General features: G+C 29.8%; 2 protein-coding genes across 3 annotated transcripts in view; one reads left to right on the forward strand and one right to left on the reverse strand.

The window, feature by feature from the left end:
- LOC136072067 (transmembrane prolyl 4-hydroxylase-like) overlaps positions 1-20,505 on the reverse strand; it is a 79,638-nt gene that overhangs the window by 12,645 nt on the left and 46,488 nt on the right. For both annotated transcript variants that reach the window (XM_065820187.1, XM_065820186.1), the window contains exon 7: positions 13,755-13,920. In XM_065820187.1, the coding sequence (XP_065676259.1) occupies positions 13,755-13,920 (166 nt within the window). The remainder of the gene's footprint in view (positions 1-13,754; positions 13,921-20,505) is intronic.
- On the forward strand, positions 17,403-19,991 carry LOC136092297 (uncharacterized). Its single transcript, XM_065820188.1, has 6 exons — positions 17,403-17,536; positions 17,910-18,103; positions 18,724-18,858; positions 18,987-19,112; positions 19,216-19,469; positions 19,690-19,991. Exons 1-6 carry the CDS (start codon positions 17,418-17,420, stop codon positions 19,864-19,866), a joined length of 1,005 nt encoding a protein of 334 aa, XP_065676260.1. The 5' UTR covers positions 17,403-17,417; the 3' UTR covers positions 19,867-19,991.

Here is a 20,505-nt window from a genome sequence, read left to right on the forward strand (position 1 = left end):
TGACTCATCCCTGAAGTTTGATTTCACCAACGTTAAGAGTTGATGCAAGACTTTAATTTTGTTGTTGGAAAGACCATGTCAGTGGTTGAGAGCATGGAGTTCTTTCCTGAGTTTCGGCAAGAAGGTCCAGGAGTAAGGGGCATTCTATCCTGCAGGTTAAGTATTTTTTGCTCAAAGACAGATGTAGCCAGTTTTTCTCTGACTTTAGAGTAAGTTGGCACCATTTTTTCAAACTTTCAAATTTTGAACCTTTTGTGCACTCTGTTGTGAAACTCTTTGAGCATTGTCAGAGCACAGCTTTTCACGTGTCTAGAAAGAGCTTTGTGGACTGTTGCTTGCTGCATGTCATGCAACAGAGGGAGCCTGATAACACTTTAATCTGCAAACTTGACAAATAGAGCATGAATAGTCAGTGAGCTTTCTTGTCATCTTGATGCTTTGAAAGTTGTTCAATCTGGAGTTCAATTTTCATGAGTTTGTATAATGTAAGGTATTTTCCCTGAAATAAAGCACAAAAACAATTAAACATTGCATTTTCCCTGACTAACAAGAGTTTGTAACCTTTCTAAAATACTTAAACATATTCTAGTTGCTTTATTTAGTTTAAATTTAGCCTACTAATAAGAATTTATTAGAACTTACTTCTAGTATAAAATAATTAAGTATGTAAAAGCTTCTAAACTTCATCCTAAGTTTTCTTTGAGTTAATTAAAATTTCAAAATCTCCATATCAGGGTACATTCTTTTTTAAAAAAAACCAAACAAACAAAAATAATCTTGTTTTTTATTTTTAACTTTTTTCTTAACTTTAAATATGACAGTTAAAGTATTACAAAATATAATAAAAAGTTACCATGAAAGGTTGAAGATCTTTTTTTGCCCACATTTCCCCACTATGGAAATAACTTTTTTACAGTGTCTCAATATTGAAAATGATTTTTTATTACTAATATCTTGCACAAATTTGTGCAAATTAAAGTTTAGCATGTTTTAAACATACAACTCGTTTGTCATTTTCATTTGTTTAAAGCACATTGTTGTTAAGGTTAAACTCATTAATTGCAATTATGAAAACTACAGGAAACAATAAAATTTCACTATTCTACTTTATTAAGTAATGTGGTTTTTTATTTATAAACTTATTTCAATTAATTATTTATTATATTTTAAATTATCTAAAATAAGAATAAAAACTTTAAAAAACTATAATTGTATTTTTAAATCTACCAATCATTATGAAAAATAAAGAAATTACTTAAAAATTGTTCCATGCTTTGGAAAACAACTTAATCAAATCAGTTATCGATCCTGATGCTTATAAAGTTACAGGTATCTCTGACATAGACTTCAAATTATTTTCTAAACAATTTAACAAAAAATAAAAATAAAGTAAACAGACAAAAGGTAAACTTGAGTTGCATTACAAAATCTGGTTAGAAAAACAAGGGGTGCATGTTTTGAAGCAGATAAACTAGACAAGGGCCAAAACTCGGGCTTGACTTTTCATAATTCTAACAATTTAGGTATAATATTTCATAAAGATTTAAGTAATGGACTCATGATGTTTTTTACTATTTAATTGTGTTTTAGCAAGTGTTTATACTAAATACAATCATCTGATACTTTAACTTAAATAAATTGTCTGCAGAAGACCACCAGGTGCAAATTACATACCATTCACTCAAGCTTTTGAAAAAACAAAGAAGAGGAGAGCAGAAAAAGCAAACATTGCTGTCGAATGAGAGGAATTGTTTTACTCAATTATTTTATAACTAAAAGAGGAAAAAAGGTTCAGCAATGCTAAGGTACATTAACATCTATACTGTAGTCATTTTTAATTTATCTTATTTAGTAAAAAAAAATCTCCACAATACTATGGGTGATAAATTTAATGAGTGGATTGTACTCATCTCACTCTTCAAACTTACATTTTTACACTTAAGGTTGTGAAGCAAAAGAAAGATGGTTAGTTCAACAAAAATGAGAGAAAGCATTAGCTTTGATTTTGGAATGCCGACTTAGTAAAGCTGATTACCAAACAATTTGCATTGGAGCAGTTTTTAAGGGAAACAAATTGTATCCAACTTATAATGAAGTAAGGGAAGAAAAAGATTTATGCATACCTTGTTGTCGAATACAAACTACTGATTATTCAGCCTCAGTTGATTTATAGAGCCTTATTGACCATACTACTTACAGGTTGTTAAAAATGAATCTGTAAAGGCTCCTGAGAAATCCATTCTTGTCTTTATACACAAAGTAGGATTTGATGGTTTAACCGATCATTATACAAACAAAGTACAGAAGACAGAAGATAGGAATCAGTTATATTAAGTTATAAAAAGTAATAAAATTTTTTATAGTTAAAAAAAACAATCTTCATTTTTATCTTGCATTGTTCCAATTAAACTTTATATTGAAGAATCTGGCAAATCACTATGGACTAATGAAAAACCATTCTCTACACTTTACTGCTGTCCAGTACAATTTTAATATGTAAAACAAAGTGCTGAGGTTATTACACAAGAATATATTTCCTTTAAAAACAGTAATTTAAAACCAACATTCTTTAATTCCTTTATTATCAAACATAAGTTAGAATGCACAATGATTGATGGAAAAGTGGCTACTATAGTTTTGGCTTTAAATAATTCTTTTCAAGTACGTAGTATTAGCGGACTGACTCCTTTAAATATGAACAATCTAAATGTCGCTTTTTTAAAAATCTCTAATACAGTTTCCACTGAGTTTGGGTTGCGCACATTACATGCATGGATTAGATGCTATGAATGCTGCCTTCCTATAAGTTACAGAATTGAATTAGAAAAGTGGCAAGTTAGGGGAGAGAATGCTAAAGAAATTATAAAAAAAAAGATTATTGTTCAACAAAAGATGAAAGATCACTAAGTTTTAATTGTGGATGTACCAAAAAGCAGCGGTTCAAGTATAACAAATGATGAAAACATGGAACGAAAAGTGTTTCAAAACTATAAGGTGTCTGCTGAAATACTTGGTTTAGATAAAAAATCTCATGAAGCGTTTCAACGTTATTCTTTGTGTTTTATTGTGCAAACATCAAATTAATGCTAGTGAACTTGAAAAATACACTAAAGAAACAGCAGAGCTCTAAGTTTCTCTCTACCCATGGTTCCCAATGCCTCAAATTGTACATAAAGTTATAACTCATAGTTCTCAAGTCATAAGAGACAAACCAGTACCAGTAGGTTTTCTTTCGGAGGAAGCTCAGGAATAATAAAATAAAATACATTAAAAATTATAGAGAACACTACATGAGAAGATATTCAAGAAGTCACCAGTAAAAATGTTATGTAAAGTTATGCAGTTCATATACACTTATAAGCTCTCTAAGAAGAGGTTTGAAATGTATAAAAGAACTTAACAAAGATTGTATTAAACTTTTATTGTAACTTTTTTTAATTTAAGTTTTGTATATTTTTACTTTGATTTCTGATAAAATATCTAATAATTAAATGTTTCTTTGTTTATAAAAAAGGGTCTAACACATAACAAACATTTTAATTAATTAATGCTTTGAATCTGGGAAAAACTGTTTCTCAAAACAACTAAAAGTAATATCTAAAATCCCTAACGCCCTGTACACTCTTCTGTTAGGGTGTTTAGGGTGCCGCCTGCATCTGAAAATAAAAACAATTATTAAAAAAAAAAAAAATCTTTATGATGACTAAAGTCACTGATAAAAACTTCAATCTGAAAAATCTAAAAATAAAGAAGTTATGATCTTTTGTTCATTTAATGTCGATCTTGGCCCACTGTGCAAAGCAAGGATCTATTTAAATTTTGGGAACTCATTATATACTAAGTATATAATGTACTAAGTATACTAAAAAAACTATTTTAATAAGTCTCAATACAGCCAAAATGTTTAACAATACAGCCAAAATGTTTAACTACATCCTTACGCCTTTATTAAGCAAAAAATACAGTTAGAAGCACAAAAATTCTTAAAGGCAGAAATAATTAAGAAAAACTGTAAAAATGGTTCTTCTACCTGCCTCATTTAGAAGCCTCGTAAATCAGCCAAATAAAAAGATAATTGCCCCATTCCTTTTTCTGCTGAAAGCTCTTTTATCCTTAATTTGAGGGTTAGGGCAGAAAATCGCAAACTGAGTATTATATTTATTAAGTTCTATTTTCAGGTGTTGTGACCATCACAATAAATCTCATTAATGATTGCCTATTTTATGCAATACAAATTTGACTCATTAAGTGTACAAAAGTAAAATTTGATGAACAAAAATATAAAAATGTAACAACAAAACCATAGCAATAAATAACTTTTCAGTTATAATCTAGATTAATTAAATTTCAATTTACTAAGTTGGTGGTAGCTTGCCTTCAAAATCATAAGAACAGAGGTCTGATTTGCAGACTTTCTGTAAGAATCCTGAACAGAGATGTGTTGCTTTTGCCATGATAGATACTTGGATTAGTTAATGATCAACTCTAATTAGAAAGCAGGTTTTCTAATTAGAGTTTATCATTAACAGATCAGTGTTAGGAATAAAGCGTGTACACAAAATAAATGTGAAAGTAGAAAAACAACTAAAAAAAAGTACTCCTCAATTTTTATTTCGAACCAAGTAATAGTTTTAATACAATAATATAAGAAGATCAAACATTAAAAAAAATTAATTAATTATTCCTGTGGGAAACTAATAAAATTTCGAGCTTTTGCTTTAGTGGTACCCATAAGCTTGTGCACAGAATAAGAATCAAAACTATTTGATGCTTTTTTAAATGATATTTTAATATCTTTAATGTTTCTGCAAAACTTTTTTGTTTTTTTTCATTTTTCTTTTAACAATAGCCCAGTACTTTTCAATAACTCTCAATTCAATTACAATTACAATACAATTAGTACTTTTCAATAACTCTCAATTCTGGGCAGTTTGGAGGATTTTCTGTTTTAGGCACAATTTTCACATTATTCTTTTTATACCATTCCATAGCTAGTTTACAATAATGAATTGAAGCTAAATCAGCCCAGAACACGGGTCTGTTATTGTGTGATTTAATGAGAGGTAAAAGACGTTTTTGTAAACATTCTTTAACATATATTTGACCAGAAAGTGTGGACTGAGAAATATGCTGATTTTTTGCCATAACTGCAAATAGCTTGCCAAATCAAAGCTTTTTTAGCGAACTTGTCATGTTTTGTGTATTTAAATTTCTTATCTGCTTTTCCTCAATATTTGGCAATATAATAAACAGCACCAGGAATTTGTTGATGATCGTACTTGATATAAGTTTCATCGCCTTCAATAATACAGAAATTTTTAGAAATAAGATTGTCATACAACTTTCTGCCGCGGGTTCTTGCACTTTTTTGTTGAGTTTCAGAATGGTTGGGCATTTTTTGTGCTTTGAAAGAATGAAAATGTTTGTTTCTAACTTTTGCAACAAAACCATGAGAACATCCATATATTTTCGCTCTTTCCCTTAGTAAAAGGCTTGGGTTATTCTTAAAATTGTTAATCAGTTTTCTAACTAGTTTTATATCTTTAAAGCCTTCCTTTCTTCCGCCACCAGAATTGCATTTGATCGATTTTGTTTTAGAAAAACATTGAATAACATGACTAACGGTATATGGATGTATTTGCAACAATTTTGCTATCAAATTGTAGCTACTATTAGGATTTTGTAAACATTAGTGCATAATTTTTTCTCTCATGTATTCTTCTTTTGTCATTTTTAAAACATATTTTTTTGAAACCACAACACGTTGTAAACAAAATACAAAACAATTAAAAAGATTTTAATACAACAACTGAAAAAAATAACTTGCTTATTCTTTCACACTTATTTTGTGTACATGCTTAAAGACAATCCATAATAAGTAAACAAATCTGGATTTTATCATTGAACTGAAATTCTAGTGCTAGCAACATCTCAAAAATACATAATGAGTTTTTAGTGGAGAGTAACACACTATTTGATAATTCTCTATAATGTTTGAACAAGAAGTATGTCAATATAGCTTAAAAAAGATAGGGAAATATATATATATATATATATATATTTGTATATATATTTATTTTTATAGCTTAAAAAAGATAGGGAAATATATATATATTTATTTTTTTACATCTTCGCTTCCAGCAAGGCTGCAAGAAACCACTAATTAAAGTTGGAAGTTACTGGAAAAGAAAAGATGAAGGTTGTAGAACAAGATAACAATTGACAGATAACTTAAAAGATGGCAAATTATATGAATCAGGAAAGCAAGATGAAGGAAGCGAATTCCAAAGAGCTGATATTCGAGGAAAAAAACTAGACAAATAAGAGTTTTTGGAGCACTTAGGAACAGTCACTGAAAAAAGATGAGACTTAATTGAATGACGAGTAACATGAGAATGAATTTTAGTAGATGGCACAAGAGACGCTAGCTCTTTAGAGCAGTGTCCATTATAATATTTGTAGAAAAGAGAAAAAGAAGCAACAATATGACAATGTGATAATGATTGGAGGTTGGCTGCAATAGCAGGTCCATCTATGTTTACAATACAATTTTTCACCTTTTCTAAAAGAGAAAGAAGATCATTAGAAGATCCGCTCCAGATATGGCAACAGCATTCCATAAAAGGCCGGATTTGTGATTTATAGAGATAGAGAATAGAATCCGAAGTAAGAAAGTGTCAAGCTTGATAAAAAGATGCAACCTTAGCAGGTGCTAGTTTTGCAACTGATTTGATATATGGTTTCCAAGAAAGTTCAGAAGTAAGAGTTTATCCTAGAAGATGAAGAGTAGATGACTTATCGAGTACATCACCGTTCATAAATATAGGAAGATCTAACTTGTTGTGACAAAGATTGGCTGAAAAAAATTCAGTTTTATCTGAATTGAAGTTCACCAACCACTGTGAGCCCCATGCTGCAGCAGAAGTGAGATCCTTTTCAAGCTCAAATGCCCCCTCCAAGCAATTAGGGAGTGTTAGCTTCTTATCTTGACAAGAATAAATGGTAGTATCATCAGCAAACAATGCCACCTTAAATGTGAGAATATCTGGAAGATCGTTGATGTAAATTAAAAAAAGTATAGGGCCAAGGATTAAATCTTGAGGAACCCCTGAAGTTACAGAATATGAAGAAGAGTACTGTCCATCGAGGACAACTTTTATGCTACGATTGGATAGAAAGGATTCAATAATCTTAAAAATGTTACCTGATACACCATAAGAAGAAGACTTATTGAAAAGACCAGCATGCCAAACTTTATCAAAAGCTTTAGAAATGTCAAGAGTGATGGCCTTAACCTCTCCCCCTTTATCTAATGCATGATAAAATCTATCTGCTATTACTGTTAACAAATCAGCTGTAGAATGAGATAATTGAAATCCATATCGATGGTCAGAAAGTCAGTTATTAGATTCAAGATGAGAGATTAAATGTTTGTTAATTAAAGATTCAAAAACCTTGCTTACGATAGAAAGAACACTAATGCTCTCCAGAACTTTTGTAGATAGGGATAACAGATGTTGCTTTCCAGCAGGCTGGAAAACAAGACTCTGATAAGCACTTGTTGAATAGTTTTGAGAGTATAGACGACAGCTCCGGAAAACACTTCTGCAGGACAATAACAGGTAGGTTGCCTGGGCCACAAGCTGTTGAAGAGTCTAGGCTGGAAATCACTTTAGATACACAAGCTGGAATGATACGAATGTCAAGCAATGGATAAACCTGTTTGTTGTCAATATCAGGTAGAACGCAACTAGTGGAATCAAGAGATAATATTGATGAAAAGTTCTTAGCAAACAATTAAGCTTTGTCTTTAGGTGAGGTGACAAAGTCTGAAACATACAAGAGAGGTGGAATAAAAGATTTGCCATTATTATTAATACTATTAAAGATTCTCCAGAAGTCATGAGAGCCTAATTTTTGCGATGAAATACTAGATTTTATGACCTGAGAATAGCTGGCTTTGGCATTAGACAAAACCTTTTTACAATGGTTTCTAGTAGTAATAAACAGACGTCTGTTTTCTGGAGAATTGTCTTGCTGATAGATATGAAAGTAATGGTCTTGATTGGCAATCACAGCAGCACAATATGAGGAAAATCATGGAGGAGAGTGAGGCTTGACCTGGAATTGTCGAGAGGGAATAGAAGATTCCATGCCAGCCTGAATCCACAAAGTTATGTAAGAAGCACATTTGTCAGCAGGAAGACGAAAGATTTCTATCCAAGGGCCATCACAAAGAAAATCACGGAAAGAGACCCAGTCAGCTATAAGGTAGCTGTAAGAGGTACAATGATAGGGGGATTCAGGTGATAAAGAAGAATGAGATATTAGTTTTAGGAAAATCAAACTTTGATCAAAAGCACCTAAGCGTGAATGTGGAGAAACTAAGCACTGACTAGGGTCAGAAACAAGACATAAGTAGAGTAGAAAAGGTAAATGATTCGGGTTGTCTGGAAAGCGAGTTGGAAAGTTGGCTAATTGAGTTAGGAATTGAGAGAGGCAAAAGTTGTGGGCTTTAATGCTTGCAGAATCACTGACACTAGAGCCAAGCCATTCAGTGTGATGAGCATTAAAGTCACCAACAACAACAATATTAGCTGATGGATAAAGAGAGAAGGCTTGGTCAATATGATCAGAAATAACATCAAAAAGAGTGCAGTCTTGAGATGAAGGAGAGCAATATAGAACAAAGAGAAAGGCAATTGAGTGAAGTGGTGCTAAATGAAAGCATATAAAGAAAAGTATAATGATTTAAACCTAGTTTCACGACAAATGGGTGAATTCTTACGAATGTAAATGCCCAGGCCAAGCATGTGACTATTGGAGTCGTTATGAATTAAAGGAACTTACGATTAAAGGAAAATTAACACTAAGATCGCAGGATGAGACAGCTGAACTCAAATTAGTCTCACAAAGAGCAATTAGGTCTGGTGAACTTTGAAAGAGATAAGACTCAACAGAAGAAAAGTTACTTTGAAGACCACGACTATTAGTGAATGATTTAGAGAAATTGGTGATGATGCTGGTTTTTTGTGTTTTATAGTTTTTGATACTTTATTCATTTTTAAATTTGTTGAAGAACTTGACTCAAAGCATAAATAGTACTCAGAACACTGTTTAATAGCCCAAGCAATTGTCTCATTACTATTAACAAAACCTAAGACGTAACAAAGGGTTCCAAATGTGGCCTCGGCAATGGACACCAAAAGTAAAAACTGGGACACTATCCATGCGCAACATTAATAATAACTTGTTTAATACCATGCGCAACATTAATTAATTTTGTTATTACTTTGATATTTTTCAGCTGTTGATGGAATCAGCCTCTCTGAGAGCTACCACAGAGTTTGGGAAACCTAACTACCAGCCAGCCTTAGAACTAAAAAACTTTTTAGTGCTGTACCCTCATTAGGAGATAATAGAATGAGTTGCTTAGTCATAGAAACAGAGACACAAGTAAAACCCATGCATTGAGTCAAAAAGATCCAGCATTCAACATCCTAAACCGGAAAAAATGTATTAAAAATACATTTGGGCCAGCCTAATAGATGAAGAAGGGGTGCGAGGTTGGTCAACAGATAGAATCTGTTTACCCCTTAAGATATATATATCTGTTATATATTATATATGTAATATATATAATATATATATTATATATGTAATATATATAATATATATAAGATATATACTCTGTAATATATACCCCTTAAGATATATATACATATATATATATATATATATATATATATATATATATATATATATATATATATATATATATATATATATATATATATATATAAATATATATATATATATAAATATACATATATAAATATATATATATATATATATTTATATGTATATATATATATATATTTATATATATATATATTTATATATATATATATATATATATTTATGTATATATATATATATACATTCATACATGCATATATATATATATATATATATATATATATATATATATGTATATGCATATATATGTATATGCATATATATATATATATATATATATATATATATATATATATATATATATATATATATATATATATATATATATATTACAGAAGAGCTGGAAAAAGTTTCCAGAAGTTAGCAAAGAATAAAAAGGTTTGGTTCATAGGGATGGAAAAGGCAAAAGGTAAAATACAATGAACTTGAGGTTTCTTTTCATTCATCTGGATCTGGGAAGTTAATCTAAATTCTTTAGATGATAAAGATTTCGCTGTTTTATAATAAATCTAAGAATAATAATAAGCAAAAGTGCTGCAGATCTGGTTGAAGTTGACTGCTTCAGTTTGCTATCTAATTAGGTATGTATATCTATCAGAGTAGGTATGTGTCCGCAAACCTAATTAATAACTGCAATCTGTAATAAAGCTGGTTTGAATCTAGAAGATATTAATTAGTACTTTCTACCGAAAAAGATTTAAGAAAATTGAAATATTAGCAGATAATAATAGGCAAGAAATTATAAATACTTTGAAGGGAGTGAAGCTCTGTGTTTGTTTTGGTGGAAAGCTGATAAATCAGATTGAAAAAGATCTGTTTATAACTATTGCTGTAGAAAAGACAGCAGTGAGTGTTACATCACCTGATTTGGATAGCACTGATGATATACTGCTGGGTTTTGAAAATTATCAGTTGATAACAAAAAATGGAGAATTACATATTGCTAAAACTTAAGTCAGAAAATATGTTTTTTTGGATATAATTGCAATCGATGTTCATTAGAAAATAAAAAAAAACTTTGTGTACTACTGTGATCAAAAAGTAAGGTGAATTTTTTTATAAAATGAAAAATCTTTATTTATTCTTCCAAATCTCTATCGTCCCCCTCAAAATAATCCCCCCCCCGGCCCCAATGCACTTTTGCCAAAGTTTTTTCCAGTCTTCGAAGCATGCCGAAAAGTCCTCGGTAGGGATAGCCTTCAATGCGCGTGCCGATTCACGTTGGATCTCTTCAATGGACTCAAAACGATTTCCCCGGAGTGATCTCTTGAGCTTTGGGAACAGCCAGAAGTCACACGGTGCTAAGTCGGGCAAATACGGTGGTTGTGGAGCAACATGGGTAGAGTTTTTGGCGAAAAACTCACGAAGAACCAGTGCTGTGTGCGAAGGCGCATTATCGAGGCGCAAAATCCAAGAGTTATTGGCCCATAATTTCGGTCTCTTTTTACGAATAGCTTCACGCAAACGTCGCATAACGCTTAAATAATATTCCTTGTTGACAGTTTGGCCAGTTGGAAGGAATTCGTAGTGCACGACACCACAATAGTCAAAGAAAACAGTCAACATGACCTTGATTTTTGAGCGACTTTGACGTGGTTGCTTTGGTCTCGGCTCGCCTTTTTCACGGTATTCACTCGAATGGTCGGTTGTTTCAGGGTCGTATGCATAGACCCAAGTCTCATCGCCAGTAATAATTTGTTTGTAGACGTCTTGATAGTCAGAAAGCATTGCTTCACTTGTTTTAACGCGACGCTCTTTTTCAAAGAAATTGAGAAATTTCGGCACCAAACGTGATTTGAGTCTTCTGAGACCCAAATGATCCTTCAAAATCGCTTGCACCGACCCAAATGATATTCCAACCATGTCAACAAGGTCTCGAATGGTTAACCGACAATTTGCAAGCACCAATTCTTTGATTTTGTTGATGTGGCGATCATCAATCGAAGTCGATGGTCGTCCGGAGCGTTCCAAGTCATCAACACATTCTTGGCCTTCTTTGAAGTCTTTGTACCACTTGTAAACATTTTTTTGAGACATAATCTCTTCACCGAAGTCCTTTTGCAACATTCGATACGTTTCAGCAGCAGAAATATCATTCCGCAAACAAAATTTAATAGCACTTCTTTGCTCAACAAAATTAGACATCGTGAAAATCGCCGAATGCACTTTTGGTACTTCAGAAACAAGCGTAAACAAAAAAAAAATAATTATGAGTTTGACATGTAATTTGGCGCAAATGTTAATGACATTCCTACCAACTTAAAAATAAAAAAGATTGGATGACTCGAATAAGGCGGGAAGTTTAAATTAAAAATTCACCTTACTTTTTGATCACAGTAGTAAATTCAAATTTAAAAAAAGTGTGTTTTTTGGGACAACCTATTATACACTAAATACATTTTGAAAATTAAGTTGGTTAAGCAACAATTAAAAAACAAGAGCTTTGTTCCTATGCTTGCATTTATAACAATACTCTTTTTTGAAATAGGTTGGGTTCTCTAACCAAAACCTATGTATTTTTCAGTAAGTATAAATTATAGAATTTTTTAGCAAGGTCCATGCATGTACTAATGCCCTCACAAATACCTAATTCAATATTTTATTGCTTAACAAAATATATAATAAATTATAATAAAAAAACTATATAAAAAGAAATGTCAAAAAATTTGACATTTATTTATTTTTATTTAATGTTATGGAAATAATATTCATCATTTCCATAACGTTAGATAAAAATAAACTTAATTATATGTTAAAATTATGTCATTATATGTTAAAATTTTTTAAGGTAATGGACGGATTTAACAGAAGAAAAAATCAAACACCCTTGCTTAATATATATATATATATATATATATATATATATATATATATATATATATATATATATATATATATATATATATATATATATATAAATATATATATATATATATACATACATACATATATATATATATATATATATATATATATATATATATATATATATATATATATATATATATATATATATATATATATATATATATAGATATATTTATTTATACATATATAGGGCCCCTTAATCTTAAAAACATTTCCTTAAGGTATTACTGAAGAAGAAAAAAAAACTACTTAAATTTGCAAATATATGCATATATATATATATATATATATATATATATATATATATATATATATATATATATATATATATATATATATATATATATATATATATATATATTTTTTAAGTGCCCCAAAAAGACCTAGAGGTCTTGTCACAGAGCACCACGGAAGTGCATTTAATCAGGAAGTTCACGCATCCTTCCTTACCGTGACGCGAAAATATGTCTAAAGCTTGTTTTGAACCTGGATCTCCTGTGCTCTAACCACTGCGCCACGGCCGCACAAATATATATATATATATATAAAGTATTCAAGCCTTGGCAGGAGTAAATGAATGCAAGAGTAGTAAAAAGCTCTCCTAAAATGAACATGACAAACCATGCAAGCCGCTCCTCTAAATAGCTTCTTAGAAGAGCTTTTGGTTAATATATACATAACATGTCATTTCTTGCAGCATAAAAATATTCTTGAGACGAGCGTTGTTTTTACTGCTTATAAAAAAACTTAAATATTTTGTTGTTGTAATAGAATGCAGGCATTTTATGAATTATTAACAGAGAGCTAAAGCTCTTGCTTCCCGCCGAGGTCTAAAAAAATATACATACATATACATATATATATATATATATATAAATATATATATATAAATATATATATATATATATATATATATATATATATATATATATATATATATATATATATATATATATATATATATATATATATATATATATATATAGACACATAAATACATACATATATATATATATATATTATATATATATATATATATATATATATATATATATATATATATATATATATATATATATATATATATATATATATATATATATATATATATACATATAAAGATTTACCTTTCTCTTATTTTATGAATAAGTGGATCCACTGACTGATCCATATTTAACCACACTTGATTGCTTGTTCTTGTTTTAAATCTTGGGTCATTCTTACTAAGTTTGTGCAAATATTCTTTCAAACCAAATGTATTTAAAGTTTCAAACTCTTCTTCACTGATAATACCTAATAATATTGTGATAAAAAAAAAGAGTAAACTCTGCTAAAAGAAACTATTTAAAACAACTTATTTTCTAATTAATTGTGTTTTATAAATTTGTTTAATTAGATATAATTTATATCATACCAAATCAAACAAATTGAAAACAACTATACATCATAAAATTATTTAATTAAACAACTAGAACAACTTTCTGATCATTCAACAGCAGAAGACTTTAAGAACATTCAACAGATATATTCAAAATCATAAGAATTTTCTGATCTGAACTGCTTGTGGCGCTTTCTTTTAAAATCTTTATAATGATAATTTAAAATATTTCTTAAAAAATAGCTATTTCCCGGCCAGCATGCCCAGATGGGTTGTATCCCGGGATTGCGTGGGCATCCGGGCATGATGTGGGCTTGTCATATGATTTTATATGGGTCCCATATGGGCAAATTATTAAAATTACGAAACTCATTATTTACTATTATTATTATATAATTTTCGTATTCTGTCATTTATTTTGATTGGAATATAATAAAATAGCATTTAAAACTTGTTTTAACTTCAAGTGTTCAGTTCATCCATAGCAGCTAGATTATGAATTTGTGTATTTTGATCGGGAATTTGTTAATTGCGCCAATTTGCAACACTATAGTTATAGTGAAATATTAATTATCAAATTATTTTGAAAAAAACAGCGAACATTTAGTAAGTACTAATGTTTTGTTTTGAAAATAGTATATTTACTATACATATGTTTTATAAGAAACTGATCAATTTGTTTTAAACGTCATTGCTTGTATAATATATTATTTTACGATAAAAGGACAGAAAATAACTTACTAGTACTTGTACTGATGTAATTATTAGGCTTTAATTTATTGGTTAGTGGTTAGTAATATAATGCATTAAGTTAATTATCCGGTATCTTTAAATAATTTCAATTTAAGCTTTCAACAATTTTCCGAGATGCCATCGATCATAAAATATGTTGGTAATGTTGTCATAAAATTTTTAATAATATATTTTATTTGTGAATTCACATTTTACTGCGATAAATTTTTTATTATCTAAGTTAAATATTTATAGAATATGGCCAAAAATTTTGAATGTTGTCAAAGAACAAAAAGGAGGCGAGTGAGAAGGGCAGTGGATGAGTTACTAAAGAGTGTGAATGAACATAATGAAGAGCCCGATATTAACAATGACTTAGGTCTGTGTTATGAATCAGTTAATAATATAATGACCAGTGGAGATGTAGAAATACGCTCTTGCATATTGGATGAAAATGAAATTGATGAAAATTCCAAAAAGATAGATAATAATCTTTCAGATGTATCATTGCAATACGATGTTGAAAGTAAAAGCCAATTATTTAATAGTGAAGCAAGTACGTATGATCTTACTGATGGAAACTATAGCGACAATGAATCCAATTTCAGTGAATATTCTGACAAGTTCGTAGGCAGTAGCGATGATGAAGAGAATGTTTGTAAATGTGATCTTCGTGATCAGCAAGCTATGTGGGTAGTTACACATAATATTTCTACTACTGCAGTAACAGCTCTATTGCATATTCTATGGTTGGCAGGTTTAAATGTTCCTAAAGATGAACGCACTTTGATGGAAACACCTAAGAAGGTTTCTAATATCATCGCCAGAGCTGGTGGATCATACTACTATGTTGGAGTAAAAACTGCCTTATTGAGTGCATTATCGCAATTAAATGAATCAACATTATCAGACATTTCTGCACTATCTTTAAATATAAATGTTGACGGCATTCCACTCTTTCATAGTTCAAATACGCAACTTTGGCCAATACTCAAATATGTAAATGAATTACCTAAAAAACAAGTTTTTATTATTGGACTTTATACAGGCAAGACAAAGCCAACATCAGTAGAGGAATATTTAAATGATTTTATTTTAGAAATAAAGTCTCTGTCGGAAGGTTTAGAATACCGTGGAAAACGATATGACATATTTATAAATGCGATAATTTGTGACGCCCCAGCTAGAGCTTTTATTAAATGTATAAAAGGACATTGCAGTTACAATGGCTGTGAACGCTGTATACAAGAAGGGGTCCATTTAAAATATAGAATGACGTTTAATGATACAAATTCAACACTACCTACTGATGCGGACTTTATCATGCAAAAAGATGAAGATCATCATATCGCACTTTCACCGTTAACTGAATTGCCAGTAGGACTTGTTACACAATGTCCTCTTGATTACATGCACCTTGTATGCTTGGGAATAGTTAGGCGGATCATATCTTTATGGATCAAGGGCGATTTAAAAAATAGATTGTCTGCTAACACAGTTAATAAAGTATCTGAAAAACTTATATCACTTAAAAAATATTTTCCTAAAGAGTTTGCAAGACGTCCAAGATCACTGTATGAGTACCAACAATGGAAGGCAACAGAGTTGCGCCAATTTTTATTATATACTGGACCTACTATTTTATTTAAGTTGGTATCTGATAATGTTTATTGTAATTTCTTACTGTTAAGCGTGTCTATGACATTTTTACTTAATCCAAAGTTGTGTAATAAGTTTTGTGATTATGTTGAAAACCTGCTAATAACTTTTGTGAAAAACTTTGAAATTATATATGGGTCGCATGAACTTGTATATAATGTACATTCAATTATTCATGTAGTAAATGACTGTAGGAAGTATGACAGTTTGGATAATCTTCCACGAAATACTTACGAACAATATGGCCAATATAAAGGAGCTAGTTTGTTTATTACGGTTTCACCTGGAAATAATTGTTTTAAAATTCATGAAGACATTGTTCTTGTGCGAAATATATTGAAGTCATCAAATTATGATACAATAGTTGTATATGAAAACTTTTTGGAAGCTGTCCCCTTTTTTACATATCCTTTGTCGTCATCAAGTTTAGGAATTTATAAAGTGAGAAGATTATCAAAGAAACTAAGTTATATATCTATAAAGGATTTGAACCAAAAACATATTTTATTGCCATTTGAAGATGGCAATATTGCAGTACCATTGTTGCATAGCAATTAATAGTTTTTAATATTAAGACAATTTTTATTAATTAATAAACTTTGCAACAACATAACTGGTACAGCTGTGTGAATTGAACTAAACTTTTTTAGTAGGAAATGTTTGCAGTTGTTGAATTCATAACTTACGGAACAGTAGACACCATTCCAGTAGAATGGTTTACTTATGCAGAAGAAGATGAGTGTTTCTGGCCTGACACTGAGGCAAAACATAAGGTTTCGAAGTTAGTGCAGACCAGTGCTAATCCCAATAAGAATTGGAATAAGTACAAAATTAGAACACTTGGAAAAGCAGGTTTACATAACTGAATGTAGTAATATTGTATATATAGTTTATTAATGAAATGTGTAATACAGAATAATTTTTCGAAGTGATACAAATTTTTTGTACTTATTTATAAATTGCAGTTAAATTAATTATATAATAATATAAATATAAAACTTTATAGAAATGAAACGCATGCATGGTATACTCTACAATAATTTTAGTTACGTATCAGAGAACGGTGGAAAAATGCAAAGAAGCTGAATATTCGTCTGATTTGCAGACAGATCGAGAAGAAGATGGTAAAAGACGTAAAAGGTACATTTCTGCATTCATATTATATAAAAGAAATCTTGTGATGTATTTCACATAAAATTTACAATTTAACTAATTGAAGTAATATATTACAGAGCAAACAATGATAAATTCAGAGTCTAAACTAAATTGATTTACTTTTTTAAGGTAAAGGTTAATGTAATTATATATTGCAATTCGCATGGTATCGAGACAGTCAGCATGTTTCAAGTGTCGTATAAATTATATATTAGAGCTATTATAAAATAACTGACATGGCAAAAGGTTTGTTAACCGAATTAGTAAAACTATAGCAGAATTGATTTGATCACTAAACTAGCTTTGTATCAAGTTTCTGTACCGTCTCATTTTTTCACAAACACTTTGTACTTTTTAGAAAAATTATTGCACCGGCAGATGATACTAACAGTGATAGTGATACAAGTTCAAAAATGACATCAAAAAAACAGAAGAAATGTCATAAATTATCTGACCGGCAAACTGAATTTTTACCTCCAGCACCCCCCACTGAATTTAGTAAGACAATATCTGCTGCTGAATTATCCGTGCAGCCACACCAAACCTCACAAGGTCAGTTTTGTTAATTAAATTTCTCATAACAAGAGTGTACATAAATTCTGCATTGTTGAAGTTACGGAATATTAATTAATATATTGATGTAACATTTTACCTTGGCATAATTAGTAATTTTGAATGGCTAATCCAGACATTTATAATTTAATTATACTATATATATATATATATATATATATATATATATATATATATATATATATATATATATATATTATATATATATATATATATATACATATATATATATACACACACACATATTATTGAATATGCAAAAAAGATGTAATATGCTAACGAAAACAAGATAATGGCTTTTTTAACGACTACTTTTTAATTCAAGGTCATCCAAAAGGTAATATTTGTAACCAAACTTTGAAATGATTATTATCGATCTGGTCTGGTGATGACATTAAAAGAAATAATTATTTCTGTGTTAAATTACATTACATTAATCTAACACTTAAATAGTTTTACTTCACTGAAATTTAAAATTTTCTAGACTACCTCTTTAAGCGTGTTACCATTTATGAAATTATTGTTTACAATTTGATAACAGCCATTATATGCATTAGTTAATTAGTTATATTGTTAGTGAAAGTTAGTATATTCTTTAGGATGCATTGCAATGGACACACGTTCAGAGAATGCAAATGAACGAACTGAAGTAGGAGACACACTTTCAGAAAATGCAAATAAACAAATTGAATCAGAGGAATCAGTTTTATCGCAGCAAAGTGAACATGTTAAGTGTATGTTTATTTTACGGTTTCGATTACATTTTATTTTTACTAATGCCTAAAAAAGTAATTGTTATGGTATACAACTTTAATGTTGAGATGCATAGTTTTGATTATATAATATTACTGTTTATGAACAGCTTCTGGTGATGTATTGCGAAGAATAGTTCATGTAGACCAAACATCACCACTACTATTAAACCAAACTACACCGGCGGGGCACCAAAAGAATATACTGACCCAGAAGCGTCAGAACATTGTTCAATGTTAGCATTTAAATTTTGGTTTTGTTTTTCCATTTAGCAGTGTATCTATATGTAAGACAAAATTTACGAATTCATTACTATTATGCTTTTTTTTCAAATATAGCAGCAAAATCGGCAACTACTGACTCCTTAATATTACGAATTTTAACGCCAATGGAGGAGATGAAGCAAACTCAAAAGGAAATTCAGGAGACTCAACGCATTCAGACCAACATGCTGCAAATATTGCTGCAACATTACAACAAGAGTGCAGATAAGACAGAGCTTCCCGATGATGTAGTCTTTCCAATGCAATCAATGGATAACTTTCAAGAAATAGAAGAACGGCTGAAAAATAATGACTTTGCTAATGCATTAGTAAATTGAGAAATTTTTTTTAAATATTATAAAAAAAATGCTTGAAATTTTTTGCATTAAATCAATTCTGAATATAGTTAATATTAAAATTTGTCCATCCAATGTATTGAAAGGATGTTTTACAGTTATCGCTAGTTATGTAGATTTTGTTTATAATTAGAAATTTGTTTGTTTTTTTTACATAAAAAATATTGCCCAATATATTTCATATTGTGCATAGATTGGCTATTTGAGTGATTTGGGTGGGCGTGATATTTGGGAAACAACAAAAAGGATTATGAAATTCCTCATGGTAAAAAACTTGGCTATCTTGTTTAACATGCAGGGAACTAAAGGCAAAAGATCGTTCAGCACATCAGAAATTTTCACCGTCATTTACAGTGAGTTGGGGTTTTGATACATCAATGTAGTTATACTTGCTTCTAACTGATGTTACATTCTTTAGCTTTGTTATTGAATTAGAATATCAGTTAAATGTCAGAATTTGAATACTTATTTTACACTTTAAATAAATAATAATTGCCAAAGTTAATATTCATATAATAAAATGAAAATATTACATTCATGTTCAAAAACCAAATAATAAAAATAATAATTTATTTTTATTATTTGGTTGTTGAACATGAATGTAATATTTTCATTTTATTACTAATTTTTGCTGTTTACATTTTAATAATTTGTTTTATTATTAATGTTAAAAGCCATCAAGAAAAGTGCTTGCACAAGGGACTGTAACCGAAAAGATGTTGAACAACAAGTGAGAAAATGGTTGGGAGGTGCCAGAGACCGGGACGGTCGTCACACAGATAGAGATAAGAGAGAAAAACAAAAGAAAACAAATAGTGTTGATGCATATTAGCACTTGATCTTATTACGTGCACATGCAGATATATACTATTATTTCGTTTTATTGTTCAATGTTCATTATGAACAATTATTATGCTTTCTTTACGAGTAATAGATACAAATTGTTTTGAGCATTAAAGTGACAGTCCAGCCAATTTTAAGTTGAGTGTCATTTTATTAGAATTGTGTC

Source organism: Hydra vulgaris, chromosome 15 (genome assembly GCF_038396675.1).
Source record: "Hydra vulgaris chromosome 15, alternate assembly HydraT2T_AEP".
Taxonomy (NCBI): domain Eukaryota; kingdom Metazoa; phylum Cnidaria; class Hydrozoa; order Anthoathecata; family Hydridae; genus Hydra; species Hydra vulgaris.

What these genes read in the sequence shown, in the direction of transcription:
- LOC136092297 (XM_065820188.1), top strand. Translation starts at nt 17,418, where the DNA reads ATGGTATACTCTACAATAATTTTAGTTACGTATCAGAGAACGGTGGAA. An exon ending in GATGGTAAAAGACGTAAAAG is followed by an intron (nt 17,537 to 17,909) that starts GTACATTTCTGC and finishes TGTACTTTTTAG; the next exon opens with AAAAATTATTGCACCGGCAG. An exon ending in ATGACTTTGCTAATGCATTA is followed by an intron (nt 19,470 to 19,689) that starts GTAAATTGAGAA and finishes TATTGTGCATAG; the next exon opens with ATTGGCTATTTGAGTGATTT.